At 38.3% G+C, this 23429-nt stretch overlaps 2 protein-coding genes across 5 annotated transcripts in view; both read right to left on the bottom strand.

The window, feature by feature from the left end:
* Positions 1-6729, bottom strand: part of KCTD5 (potassium channel tetramerization domain containing 5) — a 39617-nt gene extending 32888 nt beyond the window's left edge. For 2 of the 3 annotated variants that reach the window (XM_049791754.1, XM_049791755.1), the window contains exon 1: positions 6264-6729. In XM_049791754.1, coding sequence (XP_049647711.1) covers positions 6264-6506 — 243 coding nt within the window. In that variant the 5' untranslated portion in view covers positions 6507-6729. The remainder of the gene's footprint in view (positions 1-6263) is intronic. The other variant, XM_049791757.1, reaches the window with a different exon arrangement.
* A 114-nt stretch (positions 6730-6843) lies between these two features.
* Positions 6844-23429, bottom strand: part of PDPK1 (3-phosphoinositide dependent protein kinase 1) — a 36119-nt gene continuing 19533 nt past the window's right edge. For both annotated transcript variants that reach the window (XM_049790930.1, XM_049790929.1), the window contains 11 exons: positions 23254-23391; positions 21838-21982; positions 19270-19367; positions 18424-18499; positions 16894-16962; positions 16309-16405; positions 14919-15092; positions 14235-14452; positions 13528-13585; positions 12467-12619; positions 6844-11911 (listed from right to left, as the gene is read on the bottom strand). In XM_049790930.1, the coding sequence (XP_049646887.1) occupies positions 11804-11911; positions 12467-12619; positions 13528-13585; positions 14235-14452; positions 14919-15092; positions 16309-16405; positions 16894-16962; positions 18424-18499; positions 19270-19367; positions 21838-21982; positions 23254-23391 (1334 nt within the window). In that variant the 3' untranslated portion in view covers positions 6844-11803. The remainder of the gene's footprint in view (positions 11912-12466; positions 12620-13527; positions 13586-14234; positions 14453-14918; positions 15093-16308; positions 16406-16893; positions 16963-18423; positions 18500-19269; positions 19368-21837; positions 21983-23253; positions 23392-23429) is intronic.

Genomic DNA, 23429 nt, shown 5'->3' with positions numbered 1-23429 from the left:
CAGCGAAGAGTACGCTTGTCTAAGCCAGGAGACGACAGCTTCTCAAGGACTATGCCATGAGAGACAGTGTCAAAGGCTTTGCTGAAGTCCAGGTAGACAACATCCATAGCCTTCCCCTCATCCACTAGGCGGGTCACCTGGTCACAGAAGGAGATCAGGCTGGTTAAGCAGGACCTGCCTATCGTAAACCCATGCTGACTGGGCCCAATCCCCTGCTTGTCCTGGACTTGCTACGTGAGTGTTCTCAAGACAAACTGTTCCATAATGTTCCCTGGTACTGAGGTCAGGCTGACAGGCCCATAGCTCCCCAGATCCTCTCTCTGACCCTTCTTGTAAACGGGAGTCACATTGGCAAGCCTCCAGTCCTCTGGGACCTCCCCTGCTGATCAGGATCACCGATAGATGATGGAGAGCAGCTTGGCAAGCACCTCCTCAGTACTGTTGGATGGATCCCATCTGGTCCCATTGATTTGTGAGTGTCCAGATGGCGTAGTAGGTCACTAACTATTTCCTCCTGGATTAAGGGGGGTATATTCTGCTCTTCATCCTCAACCTTCCAGCTCAGGGGGCGGAGTACCCTGAGGATAACTGGTCTCCCTATTAAAGACTGAGGCAAAGAAGGCATTAAGTACCTTAGCCTTTTCCTCATCTCTGGTGGCTACGTTCCCCTCTGTATCCATTAAAGGATAGATATTCTCCTTGGGATTCTTTTTACTGCTAACATATCTGTAAAAACATTTTTTTGCTGTCCCTTACAATAGTGGCTAGATTTAGTTCTAGCTGAGCTTTTGCCTTTCTAATTTCCTCTCTGTATGATCTAACAAGATCCCTCTACTCGTCCCAAGTTGCCCGCCCTTTCTTCCAGAGATGATAAACTCTCCTTTTTTTCTTGAGTCCTATAGCAAAAGATCCCTGTTCAGCCAGGCCGGTCGTTTTCCTCGGCGGTTTGACTTGCGGCACATGGGAATAGCCTTGTCCTGAGCCATTAAGATTTCCTTTTTGAAGAGTGCCCATCCTTCTTGGACTCCTTTGCCCTTCAGGACTGTCTCCCAAGGGACTCTCTCGACTAGTGCCTCGAAGAGGCCAAAGTTTGCCCTCTGGAAGTCCATAGTGGTGGTTTTGCTGACCACCTTCCTTGCCTCACCAAGAATTGAGAATCATTTCATGGTCACTAAGCCCCAGACGGCCTGTGACCATCACACCTCCCACCAGTCCTTCCCTGTTCGTAAACAACAGATCTAGCAAGGCTCCTCCCCTGGATGGCTCACCTACCAGCTGTGTCAGGAAGTTATGTTCCACACACTCCAGGAACATCTAAAGAACTGACATCATTGACATATACTGAGCAAGCAGAATTTCTGTTAAAGGCAGCAATATGCACAGAAATACAATAATATTTGGCACTAAATCTGGATTTAGAAATAATTGTCTCCCCTACCCCCTGTGCTTTTTAAATCTTGAGCTAGATGCCCAGAACACATTTTTCTCAAACTATGTGATCTAAAAACTTTGAGCATCAGCAGGCTGCCAGTACTAATCAAAACTACATTAATAACACAAGCCACCTAACTAGTCAGAAATCTCATGGACAAATAAAGTTTATCTCAGTTATATCTTAGAACAATGACTACAGCTAAGATACTTTTTAGTGCTGACAGTTAAGGATGTGCTGCCAGTTAAGTATGTGCTGCCAGGAAGTTTTTGATTTTTCTAAAACATTCAGTGCTTGCTTGCTTCCTTCCTTAAGAGATTCTACCTCAGTACAATTACGCTTAACTTTAGAAAGGCATTAAAAATCAAGCATGAATACTGTTGCCAAAAAAACTTATGAAGAAAGGCTGACAATCTTCTCGCTTAGAGGAAAGTTTAAAGAATGATAGAACAGTTCATAAAAGAAAAACTGGTATATAGATAAAATAGGAAGGTGCTGAAATCAGGAAATAACTAGCAGTAAAACTTAACAATACAAGCATTAAGTAAGTTAAACAAGGATGAAAAAGTGAGCAAGAAGCAATACTCTGCTTGTCTATTTTTATGTATTTATCTCTAAAGAAAGATTTAAATACTCTGGAAAACAAATCCTATTGTGAACAGTAGGTATGGCCAATACCACTCATTCATTTGCTGAAATGATTCTCAAATAGTCTTAAATACAAAGAAGAGTCAAATACAAAGACGCATATCACATTGTGAAACATACTAAATTCAGACAATCAATGTCACTATCTCATTCCATTCAACACTACTTTTGCCACAGGGTGTGCCAAGGTTAACCTTTCTGCTGCTGCAACTGGAAACATATCTGATACCAAGAGATAAGCTGCACAGCCTTGTACAACATTACCACCTGACGATAATTTGAAGGTAAACATGCTACCTTTCTTGAAGCCTTTCAATTTTTTTTAGTAGCAAACATTAAGGAAATCTTGTAATTTATGTGGTTAAATAACAAAAAAACATGTTGGTGTAGAAATTACAGTGGAGAAAAATCACTATGTATGCAACTGATATTTGTAAACTGCAACCTATGAACTATTTCAGTGTCTTATTCTCATTTCTAATAAACTCATCCAGTTAACCTCTTTCAGAATTTCTTAACATATCAACATGGTTAATTTTGATATGCCTCACTTGTTGAGTTTAGCAGAAACAGCTCTATTATTGATTTGGGGGTTTGCTTATACGTGTGTTCTCATCTGAGATAAGCATTTCTTACGCCTTCATTTTCTAAAGATTCTGATCTGGTAATCTCACAAAGCAAAAAAGAATGTGAACTAAACTTTTTTCTTCAAAGATATATTTACTGGTATACAAGGTAATTTCATTATTGGCTCTTCTGCTTGGTCTTGCTTCTGGATGTGCAATCTGCCGCCCTCCCTTTTGTCAGTTGGGACAACATTAGAGCATTCCACATGCCGGATTAACTCACTGAAGTTATAAAAAAAACATACCTCCTCCTCCATTTTTGCTGAGTTACATACTTATCAAATGGAACATGATCAGAGGAATATGAAATGCACCTATGAACTATAAAATGTGTTTTGTATTATAAGCACAATTCAGTATTAATCTGTTGAAAATACATCTAAAATTTCACAAAGTGAGTTACTGAAGTGCATCCCAGACAAATTCCCCATACTGGAAACATGATATACTTTAAGGCTAGATTTTTCATAGTTCTTTCAAACAGAGGGCTGTGGCTATCAATTTTGATAATCTCATGGGCTGGCTCATCCCTCAGGATTCTCCCTGCCCCACCTCCCCCACATCCTCATCTGGTGGTAGGCACAAGTATGTCTGGGATGGGTGTAACAGGCATCAGCCTACATATGAGGTCAAATACACATTCTCTCTCACTTTAAAGTTTAAAACTAGGTGTTTGAAACCCATGTGACTTTTAGGAAGAATACACAATGGAATCAAACCCAGGGAATTATAGGTCAAAGACCAGCTCTAATGCTCCAGGCTTTTAAGAGGGCAGTATCTTTACCTATTAGCTGCACCTTGTAAGAACTACTGTTTTATGAGCACAAAACTGTGCTGCATAGTAGTCATTGTAAATAATCTTTACTACATGATTAACAAAAATATATTAACTTAGTATCAGGTTACATCTCATAACGGGACTCCAAAGAGTAAAACCATGAGGGAAAAACCAAATCTATTCCTATCAGATTTTGATTTACATATATGTGGGAAAGGAGAAGAACCAGAGTCCAGGATGATAACACAAATATTACCAATTATTCCCTTGAATTATCTGTGCTCATCATTTAAAGGCATCTGATATTTCAAAACTAAGCCATACATTATATTGATGTGCTATTATATCAAGACAGTACACTCACAAACTGGTGAGGTGTCAGGGAAGGATTTTTTTTCTCTTGAAAGGACATCTATGATATCATTCAGAGGAAAAAAAAAAGGAACTGTTTGGATTATGTTTTGCTGTTTCAGGAGATAAAAAATCTAAAGATTCCAAATCAAATCCTTGGAAGAAAGGCTCTATGTGTTTAAGTAATCTTAGGTACCGTAATTAACACACTATGATGGGTAATCTAAGAGGTAGGCCACTTCTGCAAAATCCAAGATGACAGTTGACTGCAGGCTCTGAGTGGTTGAAGTGAAAATCAACGACTACAGACGATCAAGACAACAGGACATGACAGTGTCAAACATCCTGAAAAGAAGACCATAGTGCATATTTAACCAGGAAAGGCTTTGCTTTTTGTACATCAAATTGAAGACATCCAGCTTCACAAGCCAAGACAATGCATCTCTGAATAACAGGATTTTCTCTAAATCCAGCTTTTCCTCAACAATCTGTAGTTCCCTCTATACCTACTGCTTGCCTCACATTACTGATTTGCACAATCATCTGTTAAAGATAACTATACCAGCTACTATTTTATAAAAAAGGCTACTCACAATGACAGGACAATGCAATTCGTTTGCATCTTGCTAAAGTGGTTTCCATTAGACTTCTACACTAGCGATAAAGGATGACAGTAATATCTAAGCAGCTTAAATTATGTATAGGCACGTTCCTTGTAAGCAAAGGATATCCTTCTATAGCTGTGACTACAGCTAGCTTTAAGTTGTCACATACGCTACTAACAACTATAACTACATAAGTCTAAAAATGTGAACAAATTCATCAGGTCTCTCCATATCCTACCAAACAGCTAAATAACCTTAGCATAAATTCATGATTTGCTGCTACAACCCAAAAATGTAAGCACAGTAAAAAAGAAAAAGTTTAGATTAGTAGCCTCAAGAAATGTTACAAGACAGCATCACCTCACTGATTGTGCTTGAGAAAGATGATTGATTTCATCTATTGGTGAAAAAAGGCAGCCAAATACCTTAATTAGAACTAAAGCATTTCTTCTAAAAATGTGACTTCTCTCTCTTTCCCTGATGGCATTGAGAGATAGCAAATGAGCACCTTTTTGCAGTGGAACACGAGACAGGTGCCTTAATTATTGTGTGCCTTATCTTTTATTTAAGAAACCTTAGAAAAAAAGTTTCCTGTTCCGTCCCAGGTAAAGACAGTTTCTGACCTATAAGCATGCCACTGACATTTTTTAATTTATTTTTGTAGGTCAGTTTAAGCTAATCCTCTCCAAAAAACCCCAAACCAAACCAAAGACAACAAAATACAATCCCCACGTGGCCATACTTTTAAGTTATTTTTTTCTCTAACTCTGGAACACTACTCAGGTTCTGTTCCCTACCTTCTTAAACATCCTTTCTGGAAGATATGCATGAGAAAATTGATAAATTTACTACTAGTCTTATGGGGGGGGAGGGGGAGGGGAGGAGAAGGAATGAAAAATTGACATATAAAAATCAACTCTTTATTTTCAACCTGTTGGTTATATATTCAAGGGTTATAATCTGTTCCCTTCTTTTCCCTAAGCATGCAGTACTGGAAGTCCATTTTTGTCCATTATGCCCCAAAATCTTTCAGAGCCAGCACTCTATGCGAAGACTTTACATCCATTACTACATACCACTCCATAAATAAAATCTTAATCAGTAACTTTTCTTTCCCTACTAAAACCGAGTCAGAACAAATACCCGAATATTCGTTATCACCCACCATTTGCAGTCCGTGCAGAGTAAGTAATATTTTACTCAAACAATTGCTGAAACGTGGAATACTACGGCTAAGTGATAGATGCTATTACCAGTAGTTTGATCTGGTTCTTCAACAAGAGGGTGATGACAGTGCAGAAATAACACGGCATCAGTGCAGGCTGACACCCCAGTAAAACGCTAAAACTAACCCAGTCGCACAACGTAAAAACGCATACGAAGGACCCTACCCTCCCTCTGTTGGATTTATAAGCCGTGGCGTTACTCACGAACCCCCTCGCTTTGCACGAAATCAGCCCATCCTCACCCCCAACTAAAGCCCCTGAGATACACGCACTCGCGAAGCAACACGACCCCCGAGAGACTCCCCCGACGGCGGCAGAGCCTACCGCCGCTCCTGCAGCCTCTCACCGCAGCACCGAGCCCCGCGCTCCCCTTCGGCTCTGCCTTACCGCCAGCGGCAACGCCGCCCGCCTCGCCCCGCCCCGCAGCAAGGCCCGGCCCGGCAGCACACCGAGCCCCGGCAGCACACCGAGCCCCGGCAGCACGCCACCGAGCCCCGGCAGCGCCGTCTCCCAGGCGGGATCGAGGCACACGCCGCAACGGCGCGGGGGGGGGGGAGGGAGGGCGGAGCGGCGCGGCGCGGCGGGGCCCGCGCTCACCTTGTCCGAGTCCAGGTCGGGGTCGGCCTGGCACAGGCGGAAGAGGAAGGACTTGGGGTCCCTGCAGAGCGTCTGCCGAGTGGTCAGGAAGCAGGTGCCCCCCACGTTCAGCCGGACCCACTTGCCGGGCACCGCGCCGGGCGGCGGCGCTGAGCTGCACCGGCGGCAGGGCCCGCCCGGGCCTCCCAGGCCGAGGCCGCCGATCGGGTGAACCGGGAAATCGCAGTGGTTCTCCGCCGCCATCCTCGCCGCCGCAAGGGTCTGCCCCAGCCACAGGTCCCCGGCTGCACCTCCCACCGGAAGCGTCCCGCTCGGAGCCGCTTCCCTTCCCCCTTCTCGCCCGGCGCCTGCGCTGGAGCAGCCTCGTCCGCCGGGGCCGTTCACGGCGACGCGATGACGGGCAGCCGCGCCCGAGCGGCGAACGACGGCCTCAGCGGACGGCCCGGGGCGGCCCGCCCGCCGCGCCAAGGCCGCGGCCGCGGAAGCGGCGTGCGTGCGTGCGATAGCGCCGCCGCTGGGCCGGAGGTCCTGCCTCCCCCCTCCCCCCCAACGCGACGGAAGGAAGAGGCGGAGGCCGGGCCAGGACCCTACATGCCTTTATTACAGACTACCAAGCATAAGTGAAATCCGTCATCCAGTCACTAACTACACATCTACAGCACAGAGATCTGTCGAGAGGAGAATAAACAGTCATTAAATTATGAGATATGATTAAATCATCGACCAATAGAAAATTTATATAATAAAGCCAGAAAAAAGGTGTAAAATAGTTTACAATAATTATTCACATTCAAGGCTGTACATCAATACATACAACACCATGGCCCCGAACATGAATTCAATCCAAATAATTCATATATTAGAATTTAAATAACACAGACTGAACTAGAGGCCAACAAGAGCCAGCAAATAACCTTAGAAGAATAAAAATACAAAAGTGTGTATCTTATATAATTGCATTATTTGCTTCTGTTTTCACGAGTTCTTGGAGAAGGGGAGATTCTTCTGTGGTGCTTGTTGAGGGGGTTGGGGATTTTTTTTGTTGTCGTTTGGTTTGATTGTGGGGTTTTTGGTTTTTGTTTGTTTTTGTTGGTTTTTTTTTCTTTTATCTGTACATCACAGTTACAGCTACAAACCAGGTAGAGAATATTACACACATAACTGACTGCCACCAACCTGAAAACAGCTAGCATACAACTATCAAAACTGATTATGGTTCCTGGTTCCTATTTTTCTCTTTTGTCAGATACAGTAATTGTAAGTTCTGCTACAATTTAGAACATTTGCCACATCCAGTCAGAGTTAGTACATGGTCATAGGAAGCTTTGTCAAATGACAACCATCTACATTCACTACCATGCTGACAGACAGTCCAGGTTATTGGGTGCTTAAGAACCCCTCCGATTGCTTACGGTATGAAAGTCATACTTCTTCTAAGAAAGAGGAAACATTCTTAAATTACCAGTGTTAACTGAAAGCATACCAAGTTGGGTCAGAGAATTACTTGTCTGTAAGCTCACTTGATCAGCTGATGGACTGTGTCATGAAGCTTTGCAGGAGCACTTCTGTTTGATTAATAAACTATTTGCATAAAATATTACAGGCATTCAGCAAAATTTCAGGTATAAATACCACACCTATTCATGTAATTCACTAGTAGAAAGAATGATCACAATCCACAGACTGCATCTTTAGGCAACTATTAATACACAAGTTCTCTCCTCAGCAAGGTGTTGAAATCAAATGTTTTGTCCACAGGCCAAATGAAGTAATTGTGTTGACTTTACTAAATAATTCAAAAGAAACTGTTAAATGTATATGTGGGAAATCCTCAGGATTCTTCCAAGTTCCCAGCACAAAATGTAGTTATATCAAGCACATTAAACTAAACATCTTGAACTATGAAAATGGATTGCAATTATCACATCTTTGTTTCAACCTACAGAGTTTTTTCCAGGCTTATATATAGCAGATACTTCACAACTAAATCATATCAGGAGAAAAGTAAGTGGAGCACAGTACTATCTGATAGTTTGAGGTGCTCACCATCTAAGTGCTTAGCAAATGAGATCTTAATAGGTAGTATCAGTCTGCTCACGATGCCTCACCATCACGTCTGAAGCAAGTCTTCCTTAGTGTAAGTCCTTCTCAAAACTGGACTTTAAGGCCAACAATAATAAACTCATCTCTCTCCAGTTTATCAAAGTAGTTTTAAACTTCCTGTGACTGGGCTGGACACTAAATAGAACATTGCAATTCAAAAATCCATTCATCCTTTCTTAAGCTCCACCCCACAGAAAACAGATGCAATAAACACCTTCCTGAAGTTCAAAGCCCAAACAAAACAAAATTACAACATTACTGACCAGATTCTTTTATAAATGATTGGCAATTGTTCAAAGTGCAAAAGATGGAATGAATCAATCAATAGATTTGGTTTTCAGTAGGTTTGCAGTGAGGAGTCTGAAGAAGAGTCTTCAAGTGCCTAACAACCCTTTTTTGTGCTTTGAAGACCTCGGGTAAAGAGCAGAGAAATTAACTGGCTTATCTGCAGCTCTGAAGAATCTCCCTTGTACATTTCATTCCATAAACTCCCATAAACCACAGGAGTGATATTCAGGACAAAGATCTGAAGCAACCCCATTTCAGGTATAAGCATTTAAAATAGGAACCAGCCCTTCATAGTATGCAGCACCTGCCAATACACATTTAAGTGGACAAACTGGTGAAACATGCTTAAATCTGCATGATTGCTTTGTCTTGCCTCACTCTATTCTTTTGCTATCTTTCAAAACCACAGATTTCATTTACAGTCCAAGACAGACAAATACCTCTCCCAGAAAAGTTCTAGTCCCTTCCCAAAAAAGCAGCAGCTAAGGAAGACTTGATTTGGAACACTGAAGTTCTAAGTGAAGGGATGCCTGTAAGAGGTGCTCACAGTTTTCTAATGACAGCGTTGTCAAAAGAGAAAAGGAATACTAGAATGCAGACATCAGCCTTCCAGACACCTTCTTGATAGCTTACTGCTATCAAGATTTCTTTGGCTGAAAGTTTTTGGTGGGCAGGACGGAAGTCTACTGAGAAAGGATTTTAAAGGTGTGAAAAAGCAGAGTAATTACTTCGTTATGGCAAAGTGACTACAAGTCTAAATATTACAGAAAACATGTTTAAGCGTTCCTAGATTTCCACCTAGTGAACAAGCCAATTAAGATCACTCCATCTCCTAATGAAGCTAAGGTATTCACTATTAGCAGAACAACTTTGCCAGACTTTTTATGTGAGGACAACTTTTGTCACACTGAACAGCAGTGGCACTATGAATTTCCATCACCGCGAAACTCTCCTGTATAAAGTTGGGAATACATCTACATCTCTAAACCAAAGACTAAATCCAAAAGCGGTAGAGTTGCCTCCAGAGGATCCAACATACAGCTGGAATTAGACAGTCAGAGAACAAGTGGATAGCACTACAAACTTACAATACACACCATCTTGGTTAGAATGGTAAATACAGGATTAATAGAGGCACAGACAGGAGGTGTACTGTGCTATTCAAATTTTAGTGACAAGGAGTGAGTGTACCTCGTATGTGATGAAAATTCTCATGGTGCAAAGGGAATGGTGTTCTGTCTCTTTCTCATCTCAGCCATTTACAGGACACCTTAGCTCCCTTAACACCAGGCACCGTAAGCCAGTGATTTACTTTTGTCAAGTCTGTGTACATTGTGGTATAACAGAAGACTACAAGAATGTAGTTTCTCCAAAAGAAAAGGCAACTGCATTCTCTTCTTTAAAGACTGAAAGATACCGGAAAAGCTTCACTGTCATCAAGTTCAACCACATAACACAGTTTTGAAAGAGATCAATAATAAATCTCCTTCACCCTGTACAACAACAAAATATCCAACACTCATCTGTTTTCTGAGAAATCCTGATAAGCCACTGCTTTTACAATACCGCTTCTAGAACAGTAGCCCATGAGTTTTTTCAGCATTGCAGTAGAACATTTCTTTCTTTGGTGGAAGGAAAAGCACATCATAGTATGAGACCTCAAAATGCAAAGAGATTGTATGTGTAGAAGGTGAATAAATAGGTGTGATGTTTATACTGCTTTTAAAAAAAAGGAAGGAATGCCTTTGTCCAGACCTAGGTCATTCCTCTCTGCAAGGTTCAGGAACACAGGCATGTTGAAAATAACATTAGGGAAGTTGTTTTTAGCACATAGAAAGTTATATCTTTGCAATGTTACAAGAAATGTTTGACCACAAGAAAGCCTTAATTTGAAGAGGATAAAGGAGATCGATATGAAAAATATTTTCATTTTATAGATATGCCTTATGTACCATATATTTTCCCCTTTGTATCAGTATTTTCCTTTGAATTTTTAACCAGATTACTTTATGGATCTAATATTTCAATTGCTTAATTTTTTTCAGAGTTGCTAAATATTTAGCCAAGGACCAAAAATAGTATTATTTGTACATCTCATTACACAATGAGACAAAAAAAGTCAAGTAATCAATTGTACAAAGCTTTCACACTTCCTTCTCTACCCAGGTAAATAGGTTGGCCCCACTAAAATGCACAATACATGCACACCCTGGAAAGAAAGCTTCTAGCCCTCATCTCCTGAAAAGGTGAAAAACTACTTACTACTTCAATAGCAACATTTTTTCCCCCATACTAACTAGTTAATTTTTTAGTTAGCATTAGTTAAAAGCATGCTGGTAAGTTTACTGTCCCTTGATTAAATACATATATGATTCATATTAAAATTTAAATTGAATGTTTAAAATCTTATACGCTTCAGAAGCCAACATTTCAATTTTAGAAAACTTTCAGTGCCGTGTTCAGCATTTTACTCTCTCAAAACCTGTATCATTGGAGCCTGTCTGCCAGACACATACATCTGACTCATTCACATAATTACTAAAGTACCACATAAATCCTGCAACCAGAACTATATTAGGAATTACAAAAGGGTGCAACTGACTTGGCTACAAATGCCATATATCAATAAGCTGGGGGACTGTGAGGAAAGGAAGAGAAAACAAAGAGGTGGTGCTTAGGAGAGGCATATAAAAGCTCCCTGATGAAATACAGTTTAATGATAATCTGAAAGTCACAGAAAACTCCAGCCCTATAAAATGCAAGGCTGGTACATGATTTGGCATGTGTGCGTGTGGATTGATTTTAACTCATCTTAAGTGAAGCTGGTAACACAAGGTCTATCCACTAGCCTGCAGCAGAAATTGAGCTGAAGTGCACAAAAGCAAGATCTTCACTGCAATGATATGCATGTGGAAGCCTCAACAGAAGCACAAAGAGCAAGCAAAGCGACCCTGAATTCCATTAGGTTTTTGCTTTTCTTTTTTTTTTTCTTTCTTTTAAAAAAAAAAAAAACCAAAACAAAACAGAACATTTCAGACATATGCTTCCCCTTGAGATGGTAATAGGTGGGTTGAAAAGATTCCTCTGATCGGCTGCACACGGAGTTCTAGCAGCAAGTAGGGAAACTGGGAAATTTTGGATGAGCATTACTATTTAGCAGCATTCTGGTGGTATCTGTGCCGCCAAACTTCATGTATCTTTTTGCACCATTTATGAGCATTCCCACTTGGGTCCATCAGGTAGTATGTCCTGTTTGGCTATAAGCGAACAACATTTTAATAAGTATTCCAAACACAGTTTAACCAAAGCAGTAATTATTCTGCACCTACCAATAAAATAATTATTCAGAATCAGTTCATAAGCTTCAAAGGTTAAATCCAATTACGGTTATATAACATTACATATTACTGAATAACCATACAACTGGCATCTCAGTATTGTTTAAGCAGTCAACTGACAATATATTGTTGGTATGCTCCCCGTGATCCATTACATAAAAATAGGGCTAAAAGTTCTTAAGAACTTACTTCAAATCCCCAAATCTACTTATAGTTTATTTACACACAAATAATAAAAAATACACTTGTATTTTTTATGGGAGATGTGTATGTCAGAGGGTTTTTCTTGTTTTGGTTTGTTTTTCAGGAAGGGTTGTTGTTGGTGTTTTGGTTTTGTTTTTTTTAAATTAAGGCTATCAACACTTGTATTTAAGGAATTGTATTTTGTCTGAAAAAATTTATTTGTTAACAACTTACAATAATTGTCCAAGGATCTTAGTGCAACTTATAAGGAAATTAAAGAAAGTCACTTACTGTGTGAACAAAAAATGTCTTAAAATTCTTGGCTTCTGGCCGCAACTCTAAAGACCATGGAATTTCTCCTTTTAGAACTTTGTTGACAGGATCCACATAATACAGGTGGGGCCCCTCTGTGAGCAGCAATTGGCGCCGACGTGCAAACAATCCCTAACAAGAAAAGCAGAAGCAGCAATGCAAAAAAAACATGAGGCGGGAAAAAAACGTAAATGTATAGATCTCTGAATTTAAAAACAGAGGTAGAATTAAAACAGGTCAGTGATAGGATAGTACGTTTGCATTTGGGGGATTATTTTTTTTGTTTTCCTTTTGCTTTAGCCTATTTGACTTCACTCCTTTTTAGGAGGTTACAATGCATTCCTACTACATGGCAAAACACAAATACTATTTTAAGAAAGCATCTTCAAGTTCTAACAAAACATAAAACAACTAGCTGTACTGAGTGAAGCAAAATTTATTTGTCAAAGACTTCAGCACAGAAATCAATACTCATGATTTTGTGGAGAAAATTAGGAACAAGCAGGTAGTAACTTAGATGAAAGAGAACCTACATTCCTGTAAAGCTGACACAGAGTATCATTGCTCATCTGTACCATGCTAAATTTAATTATCTGTGCTAATGTCAGCTCTACCTCTGTCAGCATACAGGCAATATGGTTGGATCCAGGAAAAACACCACAGTTAAGGACACTGTGGGCTTTATTTTATTTTCCAATATTTGTGGCTCAATCCACATGCATCAAGACAAAGTGTTTAGTGGGCTATATCAGATTGAGAGGAGGAGGGGGACCAAAAACTCGTTTACTACACTCTCAACATGAAAGCATCAATAGCACATTTACTTTTAGCCTTTTCAAAAATCAAGGGCACACCACTAAATTAAGAAAAAACAATCTATTCACAAGAAAATGCTGCATTTTAGAAAATAAACAAAACAATTTTACACTTGCAAGTAAGTTAAAACAAGGAAGCTCTAAAACCAGTTCCTTATCTATGCTGCAACTGTGCAAAAATGTGACAGCTGAATCTTGTTACAGGGAACTAAGAAAAGCCCTTACCTTTCTTTTGTCCACTGGACCCATTTTTAGGATTAAGTTATTTTCTACAAACTGATGCCTTAAAAAAAAAGAAAAGTAACTATTACTCCAGAAGTCATTCTTCCACAGAAACAGCTCTTTTTACTATTATTATCAAGCAATTTTCCATGTCTCTCCCTAGTGTCTCCTTTTCTTCCAAAGTCCTGAACAACTTTACTAGATGAGTTTTGGACTCTTCCTCATTCCAAGACAGAGTTTTTTTCTAAATCTGACATGGAGGGGAAGGGAAAAAAAAAAAAAATCACAAATGAGAAACCTCTCTCAAAAGTGAAGAGAAATGCTACTAAGTACATGGTCTAGAGGTATTTTGGTTAGATATCAACCAAATATTGTCATTCAAAGAAACCCCAACAACTTATGGCAACTGTAAGTAGGAAGGAACCTTTTCTAGTTCTAGGACTCTGTGGAGTTCTAGAACTGGTATAGCATCATTTCTGCCTATCTTACAAACATACTCCACAACAACTTCCAGACCCTGTAAATTTTAGAAATGTAGTATTAGGTTTTCACTGCTATTGCTTTAAATATAGAAGTCAAGAAAAATCTAGTTGCTAATTGTTTGCTTGAAGACATTAAGACTGACAAATATTAATTTGAATCAAAATAACATTTTTCTGGATTCCTTACTGCTGTGCAAGTAACAGATCAGCTATATTCAAAGATCTCACCAAGGATTTCCACCAGCTTGTTTTGCCAGAAGTAACCTCTTTTCATCTTCAGAAAACTGTAAGTCCAGCTCAAAGGAATTGTTGTCAAGATCATGAATATACTGTTCAATATTTCCTCCTGATGTCTGTGGTGTACTTGTCTCTGGGGCAGACAGTGAATGGGAAGAGGCAGAACCAGAAACTTGCATGCAACCAAACTGACTCAGGAGATTGTCATACTACAGGAGGAAACAAAATGAAGTAAAGAAATTTCTGTGATTAAAAAAGCTTATCTTGCACTAACTGTGGCTTTTAATTTAAGCATGCTTTTGTTTATCATGCTTTGGGCAAAAAAGACAGCCTACTCTCTACAGATTAAGCGTCACTTATCCAAAAAAGTACGCTTGGTCAAAAGCAAGCCAACCAGTATTTTTTCCAAACTCTCACTTCATCAAAAAAAACCAAACCAAACCCAAAAAAAACCCACCCCCAAAAAACCAAACAAAAAAAAACCCCAAACAACACCTGACTAGTTCAAATTTTAACCAGCTAACCAGCAATTTTATATTAGATTCTTAATAATTGAGCCTTCATTAAAATATAACTAATCAGTAGTTTCAATAAAAATATTTAATATACAATAATTATGCTTTAATGAAAGTCTCAGGCAGTATCAGAGCTGAATAGAGCAATAGACAAACATACATTTCCGTAACAGTCTTCATCATCCTCTGACATAGCAGGTAAATATGCTGTAAGTTTTGGGGGTGTCTGAAGATGTAGGTTCTCCCACACAATGGATTCAAAGAAGGGGTGAGCCTTAAGAGGTCCATATCCTCCCATTTCTTCACAACCTAATCGGTTGGTAGCATCTAGAACCTGAGCAAATTACAGTTAAGTTAACACGCATAAAATAATGACAAGGAAAGGGCGAACACCATTCACATTTGCACAGCAGCATGCAAAAACTTAAAACCAGTTGGTCTCACTGACCTAGGCATACATATCTAGAATATAAGGAGACTGCTTATAATACAAGATGTTATTTGTCAATATGTCTCAGCAGCAACATTTTTACATTACACCAGCTCACAGATCTAGAGAAAGGAGCACTTCTTTGGATCCACACAATTTTTTGGCTTTGTTTCTTCATAAAGACAGAAACAAAACCAAATAAACATACAGAGAAGGCCTGGTGGAGCATAGCTCATTTAAGTGTAGCCCAGCATCACATTCTAGTGATGCAAGAAGCTGTGGAAGCTATAGTTGGTGTCAAGCATCAACCTCTCAAGCACCCTAAAACTACACAGTTCTCAGAATGTTGATGCAACCTGGACCTTACCATTCAGCAGGCACTGGCTTGGCCATAGAGCTGGCCCGGACACAGGAATATGCTGCTAGGCCCTTTACAATGGTTGCACTCATCATCATCCACAAACATAAGACAGAATTTCCTCATCACCCCCTGCCCCATGCTAATATGCTAGACTATTGAACTTCAAAAAGCTTATACCACTCTCTGTATATTCATTTTAGTGTCATAGCTATCTCACTGATGAGACACAACTATTTTTTTCTTCCTATCTGTCAAACATTCACATGCAGAGTAACTCTTTGTCTGATACTATTGAGCCATGTATTAAGTGCAAGGTAAGTGCATGCTAAAATGCAAGGTAAGTTGATTTTTACTGTGATGAATAATATATCTCCCCATGATGTATAGAACGTTGTTTCCAACTAAACGATTCATTATACAACTCAACAAGAATTAATCTAAGTACTATGTAAACCTAAGTATTTGACTTTTAACTTCTGTGTGTAATGCACAGTGTTTAGAATCATTTGCTTCCGTTTCGCTGAGAGACATTCCGTGTCCACACCTTAGAGTTCAGATTTAAAAAAAAAATTACAATCTAAGTGCTGTTTAATAATGGCTGTTGATTTTCAAGACACTCCCCTACGCAGTCAATAATGCTCACAATCGTTCTTATAAGGTTTGCAATAGAGTGCATAGAAACTTTAGGGAAAAAAAAAAACCTACATAAGCTGAATGTTTCCAATGTCATCAAATCATTGAACAGCAGCATATATTTACCAATAGCTTTTCAACAAGGTCTTTTGCCTTGGGAAAAAATTTTTCTGGAAAGTCATATTCCAACTTTATTATCTTCTGGAATATAAGGTATTCATTTCTGCAAAAGAGAAAAACATAGCTCTTGTTATTAGTTCTCCATGGTTCTTTCACCTTAACAGTGCATAACCTTGACAAATATTAAACGGGAGATCTACAAGTTAAGTCAAATTCCCATAAACCTTTCCAGGGTGAAGGGGTACAGTCTTCCAAGTATCTATGATCCTGTAAGCACCAGATACTTGAAGAATAAGGAAAGTTCAAATGGCTCAATGCAGAGATGCCTCATACCCTCTTCATGTAGGCATAGTTACCTTTATGGTATAAATTACATGTGAAATCCTAGGATAAATTAAGGAATCTCTCTCAGAAACTCTAGTTATAGCTGTCTAAGCATCTTCGCGACATCAGAAAGGACAAATAAAAGCAGGCATGACATTAACACCAACATTGCACCATGAAAAGTTGTAGTCCAGAACAGGTAGTAAGGTAAAAGCCAAAACCAAGTCAACATATGTATGATCCACATAATTAGCTTAAATCTCTTACCCAGCTCTAAATGGAGGCAATCCAGCTACAAGCTGATATATTATACATCCCAGAGCCCAGAGGTCAGAGCTTCAAAAGAAAGAGGAAAAAACATATAGTATGTTTTCCTATAAAAAGTCTTTAAACTGTAAAAGAATTCTTAAACTTCTGCTAGTTAGAACATAGCATGAACATATTGGACAAACCTGCCTAGCACAACTTCCACAATTTCATTCATTGACAGAAGAGCAGGCTAGCAATACAACTTTTTTTTTTTTTTAAAGTATACAGTAACCATCCCACAACTGACTACAAGCACATGTGCAAGACAGCTGAATTCTCAAAGTAATTAATGGGTATGTAATGAGACTAAAAAGAATATTTATTATCCACTACCACAATTCGAAGATGCATTCAACTGCATGCAATATATGCTCCTTCAGAATTAAAATCCTTTCCTCTAAATATTTTAGGCAACAAAAAAAAAAGTCACAAAACAGCTTTTTCACTTAAAGCTTTTCTGAAGACACAAACAGGCAGGCTATATGGTACATGGGTGAGGGAAAGTCTTTTGTGTGTTGGCCTGAAAGAGCATTTTTAAATTATTTTACACCTTGAGGTAAACTATACATAGATTTGATTAAAGCTTAGAATTCCTCACGGAAGACCAAAATACTAACAAACACTCAAAACTACTCAAATTAAGAGTTTTCTGTAAAGATGAAGCATTACATAACTTCTAAAAAGAGTTCATAGCCTGATGAAGTCTTACCGTTAGCCAAACCAGTCAAAACCTCTTCCCTAGTAGCAAAAGTGGAAAGTCTAATGGTATTTCTACCATTTCAAGAAATGCTACCACAAGTTACCACAGTTATTCATATAAGAGATCTCTTTTCCCTATGGTGTCAATGATTACTTTGATTATTCTTCCACCACTGTAATAAAATAGATATACAACAGTCTGTAGGTTACAATCAAGAACCAATTTAAATTAGGCAAGAAATTTCTTAAGGGTATCACTCATACCAGGTACAGAGATGAGCTTTAAACCATTGCAAACCCCAAGTAGGGCTTAGCAAAGATAACCACAAGTTGTTCTAAATACAAGTCAAAGAAAGCTGTAGCCTTTCCCCTAACTGACAGAACATGACATTCTGTTGCTTTTACAGCAGGAATTACCATATTAGAGCAAGCTTATATAAAACAGAATTAAAATAGTTATATTATTTGGATAACAGAAAAAGTTTTTCTGATTTATTTATGGGTAAGAGAAATCCAACTTCACATTACACACCTTCTCCTGACAACAACTAATCCTGTCTGTAGAACTCCAGAAGGTAGATGAACTGAGGAAACCAGCACTCAGACAAGAAGGTATACTTGTTAAGAAAAAAAAAGTATTTCAAACTCTCTTAAAAAAAATCTTTATACTCAAGCATCTTGCTTCTCTGAAATACTAAGCTCGCTGGCTTGCTTTATTTATCCCCTCCCCACCATTTGACAATATCCTGACAGAGTCAGTAAAGTTCTGAGATACAAGAGAATCCTTACCTTTTACAGGCAGATTTCTCTGTCAGCAGTTCTGGAGAAACATACTGTGCTGTCCCTACAAATGAGTTTGCCCGTGCTGGTAAGAAAATGGAAAAAAATAAGCAAATACATACTGATGGAGAAACCAACCTCCCCCTTACCCCCCTGCCCCCACCCAATAAAAAATACCCCAAAGGCAATCTATTGCAATTTATGTAAAGCTACAAAGGACTCACAGGAATTTCATTTCTCTACCCATCCACAAAACCTACTTGCAAGAAACAAATCAATCTCAGTGATATCTATTTGGTTCAAGAAGCTAGGCATTTAGGCACTTTGTTAGGTATAAAATCTACCAACAAAAGCTTACTACATTCAAGTAAAAAATTAAGTTTATCAAATTCAGTTCAGCCTAGTGCTTTTTTTCAGGCATTGTTTGCAGCATCATTGATTCACAGGTTAATACTAAGCAACTAATGACACAAGAATTCTATAACCTTCACATTTGAGCAACTCTGATAATCACTAGGGTTAGATACATAAGCAGAGTAAAAACTTACTGTTTCAGCTGAGCCACTGTAACTATTTGTTTGTATTCTAGTCTTGCAGATGAAAAGTAATTTGAAGTAGTTTAACTTCCCAATATTTGGTGATCTAGCTGGCTATACTACTACACCAAATATTACCTCTTCTGACATAATCTAAGCAGCGACAGTCAAAACTGTTTCAAGATCTCTCAGTAGTTTTGTTAGATAAGAGGTTATGATATTTAAAGGTTAAAATTGGGTAAATACAACATATGTACATTTTCAAAGGGCCACTTGCTATATTTATCTGTGTCACATTATAAAGTAAATAATGGCATACCTTGTCTGCTATCTGCAGATAATACTTTTGCTGTTCCAAAGTCTGTTATCTGAATGTGCATATCTTCATTTAGCAAGATGTTCTCTGGCTTAAGGTCCCTGGAAAAGGCAGATTTTTATATTTAAGCAGCACACAAATTAAAGTTGCAAAACTGTCTAGTGACTTGCGTATATAAAACTACCATAAATGATGCAGATATTCTATAAACATTGTTATGTCAACTTTCCTCTAACTTGTACCTGTCAACATGCAGACTAACAGATTTTGAAAAGCCCATTAACTAAATTTTTTCTAGAAAGACGTGAAGTAACGAATAATCTCAAAACTAAGCTATTGTGCATCTCCCTTGTTCGACAAAAATGGAAAAAAACCCAAAACCTACTACAACAAGAAAACCAACAAAAAACCAACCCCAAAACCCAAAGAAACACAAAAGCAAAAAACTCCACCCTTCACTCCCAAGTCTTAACTTATTAAATAACATCTGACAGACTGGTATGGCAGTAAGATCTTCTAAGCCTGTTTACTCAGCACAAAACTCCAGTTAGTCAAACAATGGCAACCCCCCAGCCCCAGCTAAATGTCCAGAACAGGTAAGAACTGTAAACCACCAAATGTTTACATTTGTCACATACAAATCCATGAATAAACTGTATTTCAAATATGTGCGTACCATTTGTATGGACACTGCCTCTGATTCTAAATAAAACCAGACCTCACAGTATCACACACACACAATATATAGCAATATAGAGTTAGATGTCAAGAGGTTCATTAGCAACAACATAAAAAATAGCCTTGGGTTACACTGTTATGGTATTATTTACTTCACACCAAGTTTCCTCAGCTGACAAGAAAAGATGACATACTTCCCTCCTAAGTAGTATCTTCAGATGCTCATAAAGAAATCTAGAAGCATGGGAGTTGTTTTGGTTGACCGGTAAGAAAAATCAGTGCAAATTCAAAGCTGTTTATCAACCACTGTGCAGCATTATTTTCCTCAGATTACAGTCCCCTATTATTGAAAAGCATGGGTTGTACAGTTGTACAGTTTAAAGTCTGTGGACTAGCACAGAGAGCAACTGGAATGAAGTGATTATGACACACAAGCCATAAAAATCCTGTTCATTTTCCTGTTCACTACTCTCTGAGAGAAGTAGAAAGCACATGAACAGAATGGACCTTTTTAACAGTTCTGTGTGGGTTTTTTTACATATACATATATATGTATATATAGTACTCTATACACACATACATATACAGTTTATATAATGTATCCTATACCTATATTAATATTATATTATGGATCTAGGATATAGCTATATATCTAGATATCTAGAAAGATATATCTGTAGTAAGTTTTCCAGAGTAGCCTGGCATCTTAAAATGTTTCTATCTCATGTCATAGTTCTTAGGCAGCAGAAAATCCCAAGAGCTTTCAGGCACTGCTAGAGCTATGGACTTATAATTAAATAAACTTTATACTAAGTTCTCTAATTGCGCAATTTCAGTGTCTTCTTTTGAGTTTCTCATAGTGGCCTTCATATGAAGACAAAAACTTAAAGCAGCTCTTTTATAATACAAGATTTCCAATATAGACTTAGTAATACTGACAATCATGCTGCATTCATTTTATAAGCATTCTCCCAGTGTAACACATGAGCTATATAACCAAAGTGAAAATGGGACTTCTTGAACATTTTTTTTCCCCTGTAGAAAACTTTATGCTTTTAGTACTCTCCACAGCCAGCCCCCTTAGATTCTATTTCCAATTACTACACAGAAAAGTATTAGCAAAACACTTTGTCCTTTTAGCAGTATTACTTTCATTTATATTTATCAGAATCATAATCATCCAGCTTTTTCCCAACTAGCATCTACTGTTCCATGAACAGCTGCTTCAGAACCTACAGACACAATAGATTTCTTACCCAAAAATAAGTTCTGCAGCTCAGATTTCTCACATTTACAGCTTTAATTTCTTTAATACACATGAATGACAAAGCATGCTTATCCAGACAACATAACTGCATCAAGAACAACTGCAAAGGTCCTATTAAAAACTTCGCTAAATTTCACCATTTACCTAGTTATTATTCAGCTTTGTGGAAACTGTTTACTCAGTAAAAACTGACATATATTAATTTTACTTTTCTTGATGACATGTTGCACACTAATTCACACACCAGCAGAATTCTAGTTACTTTTGGTACATATCGCCACAAAAAAAAAAAAAAAGTAGTTAACAAAAAGTTAGTTTCTGTTTTTAGACCAACTGATCAACCTTGAAAAACACAAGCTTTTGGTAATGTTAATTGTAGCCCAAAAAGTCTTCTTACTTCTTCCGGCTAGAACAGTTGGTCTAATAACAGAGATTTGCTCTCCTCCTCCTCCTAAAGTTTTCTGTTTAGCTCCTTATGTTAACAACAGTACTAATGCTAATGAAACCCTATTATGCTCTCATTAGCTTTCCAAAAAATCCAGATTTGCTTTAGACTTCACAAAGAACATTTCTAGAAAAAACACCTTGTGCAATTCAAATACATGTTGGTTTCAACTTCATATTACCTGTGAATTATTCCTTTCCCATGCAAATACTCCAGGGCTGATACAATTTCAGCGGTATAAAACCTGGTACAGGTCTCATCAAATGAGCCAATTTTGCGTATATACTTTAGCAGCTCTCCATTTTTGGCATAGCTAAGTCCAAAATCTGAATGTAAGTATAGTTAAGGTCCATCACTGAACCATTCTAAAACAAAAATCCCCACACCTCATTCCGAAGACAAGAATAATAATACTAAATATACATGAACAACAGGGAAGAAGTGAAGTTGGTCAATCTGAAACTTTACATGGTAGCAACCCAAAACAACTTCTTAAATATATTAACAACCTAGGGGACAGGTCCCAATTTCTTAGCATAGCAAAGGCTACATAAAGGGTTAAATTTATAGTTTTTCCAGTTAGTCACCTGAATAATTAAACTGTATACATAACTGCCCTCGAAAAGAACTATTTACAGTCATAACTAGCATTCAGCCCAAGTTTAAAATTGCCCCATCATCTGGAAAGTTCCAAAGTCAGCCTAGTGTTCAATGAGCAAATATGTACATTACAAATGAGAGCCTCTAAGTTCTGTTAGTGCATGCATGTACATATGTATGTACGTACACACACGATATAGAGCCTGTTAGCACTGCTAGCAGCCTCTGTGAAAAACACAACTACTTACTGACCCCAGAAACAGACTGATCTATCCTTTTACCCTTGGTACAGCCAATTCAAAGTGGGAAGTTTAGAAGGAAAGTCACATGATTAACACTTTCTTCACATGAACCAAAAAAAAAAAAAAAAAAAAAAAGCTGACTGCAAACCAATGAGCTTTCCAGACGTAACTGCACTTTGCAATTACTGCTAGAAAGAGAACCTGGGAAATAGTGGCCCAAACAGAAGTTTCAGCTTTCTATCATTCAGATTATTCTGTAAGCACTTCTACATAAGAAAAATTTTAATAGATCTAATTGTTCAAATACAAAATAGTAGTAAATATAGCTGGCTACCCCTATTTTAAACACAGGAATTGTGGTGTTTTACTGTATATAATCAGGAATAAACCATTTCTAAAACATTTCTCATACAACTTCCAATTTTTTAATGTTGGGTTTTTTTAATTATTTTAAACTTAGATTGTTGCAAGTTGCCCTTCAGCATTTACCACATTGACAATATTTAAGTTACTGTTTTATTAATCTCCCCTGACCCACAAGTCACCCACTCTTCTCTCTCATGGGGCACACTCATTCTATTTGCTTAATTTCTATTAAAAGCATTAGTGCAAAAATTGTATTGCAAACATTAAGATATTTTTAATACCTCAAGTTATTTTCATCATTCCTGTTAGACAATGTTTCAAAGGAACCAAAACTGGTGATTGCTACTTTTAAGAAAATGTTACAGCAAGTTTTAAAACACAAAGGATACATAGCTTTTCATCATCCTGAAAGGTGAAGTAGAGTTTAACAAAAAAAGGGTGATCCAGGCGGGACATTACATCTCTCTCTCGTGTCACGTATGGCACCTTGTTTTCTTTTATGATATGACGTTTTTCTAGAATTTTAACTTAATGAGAAAAAGACAGAGTGAAAATGCAGGAGGTA

The sequence above is a fragment of the Accipiter gentilis genome, chromosome 33 (genome assembly GCF_929443795.1).
Source record: "Accipiter gentilis chromosome 33, bAccGen1.1, whole genome shotgun sequence".
Lineage (NCBI taxonomy): Eukaryota > Metazoa > Chordata > Aves > Accipitriformes > Accipitridae > Astur > Astur gentilis.
The sequence above is the reverse complement of the archived record's forward strand: the minus strand, read 5'-3'. Positions and strand labels throughout refer to the sequence as shown.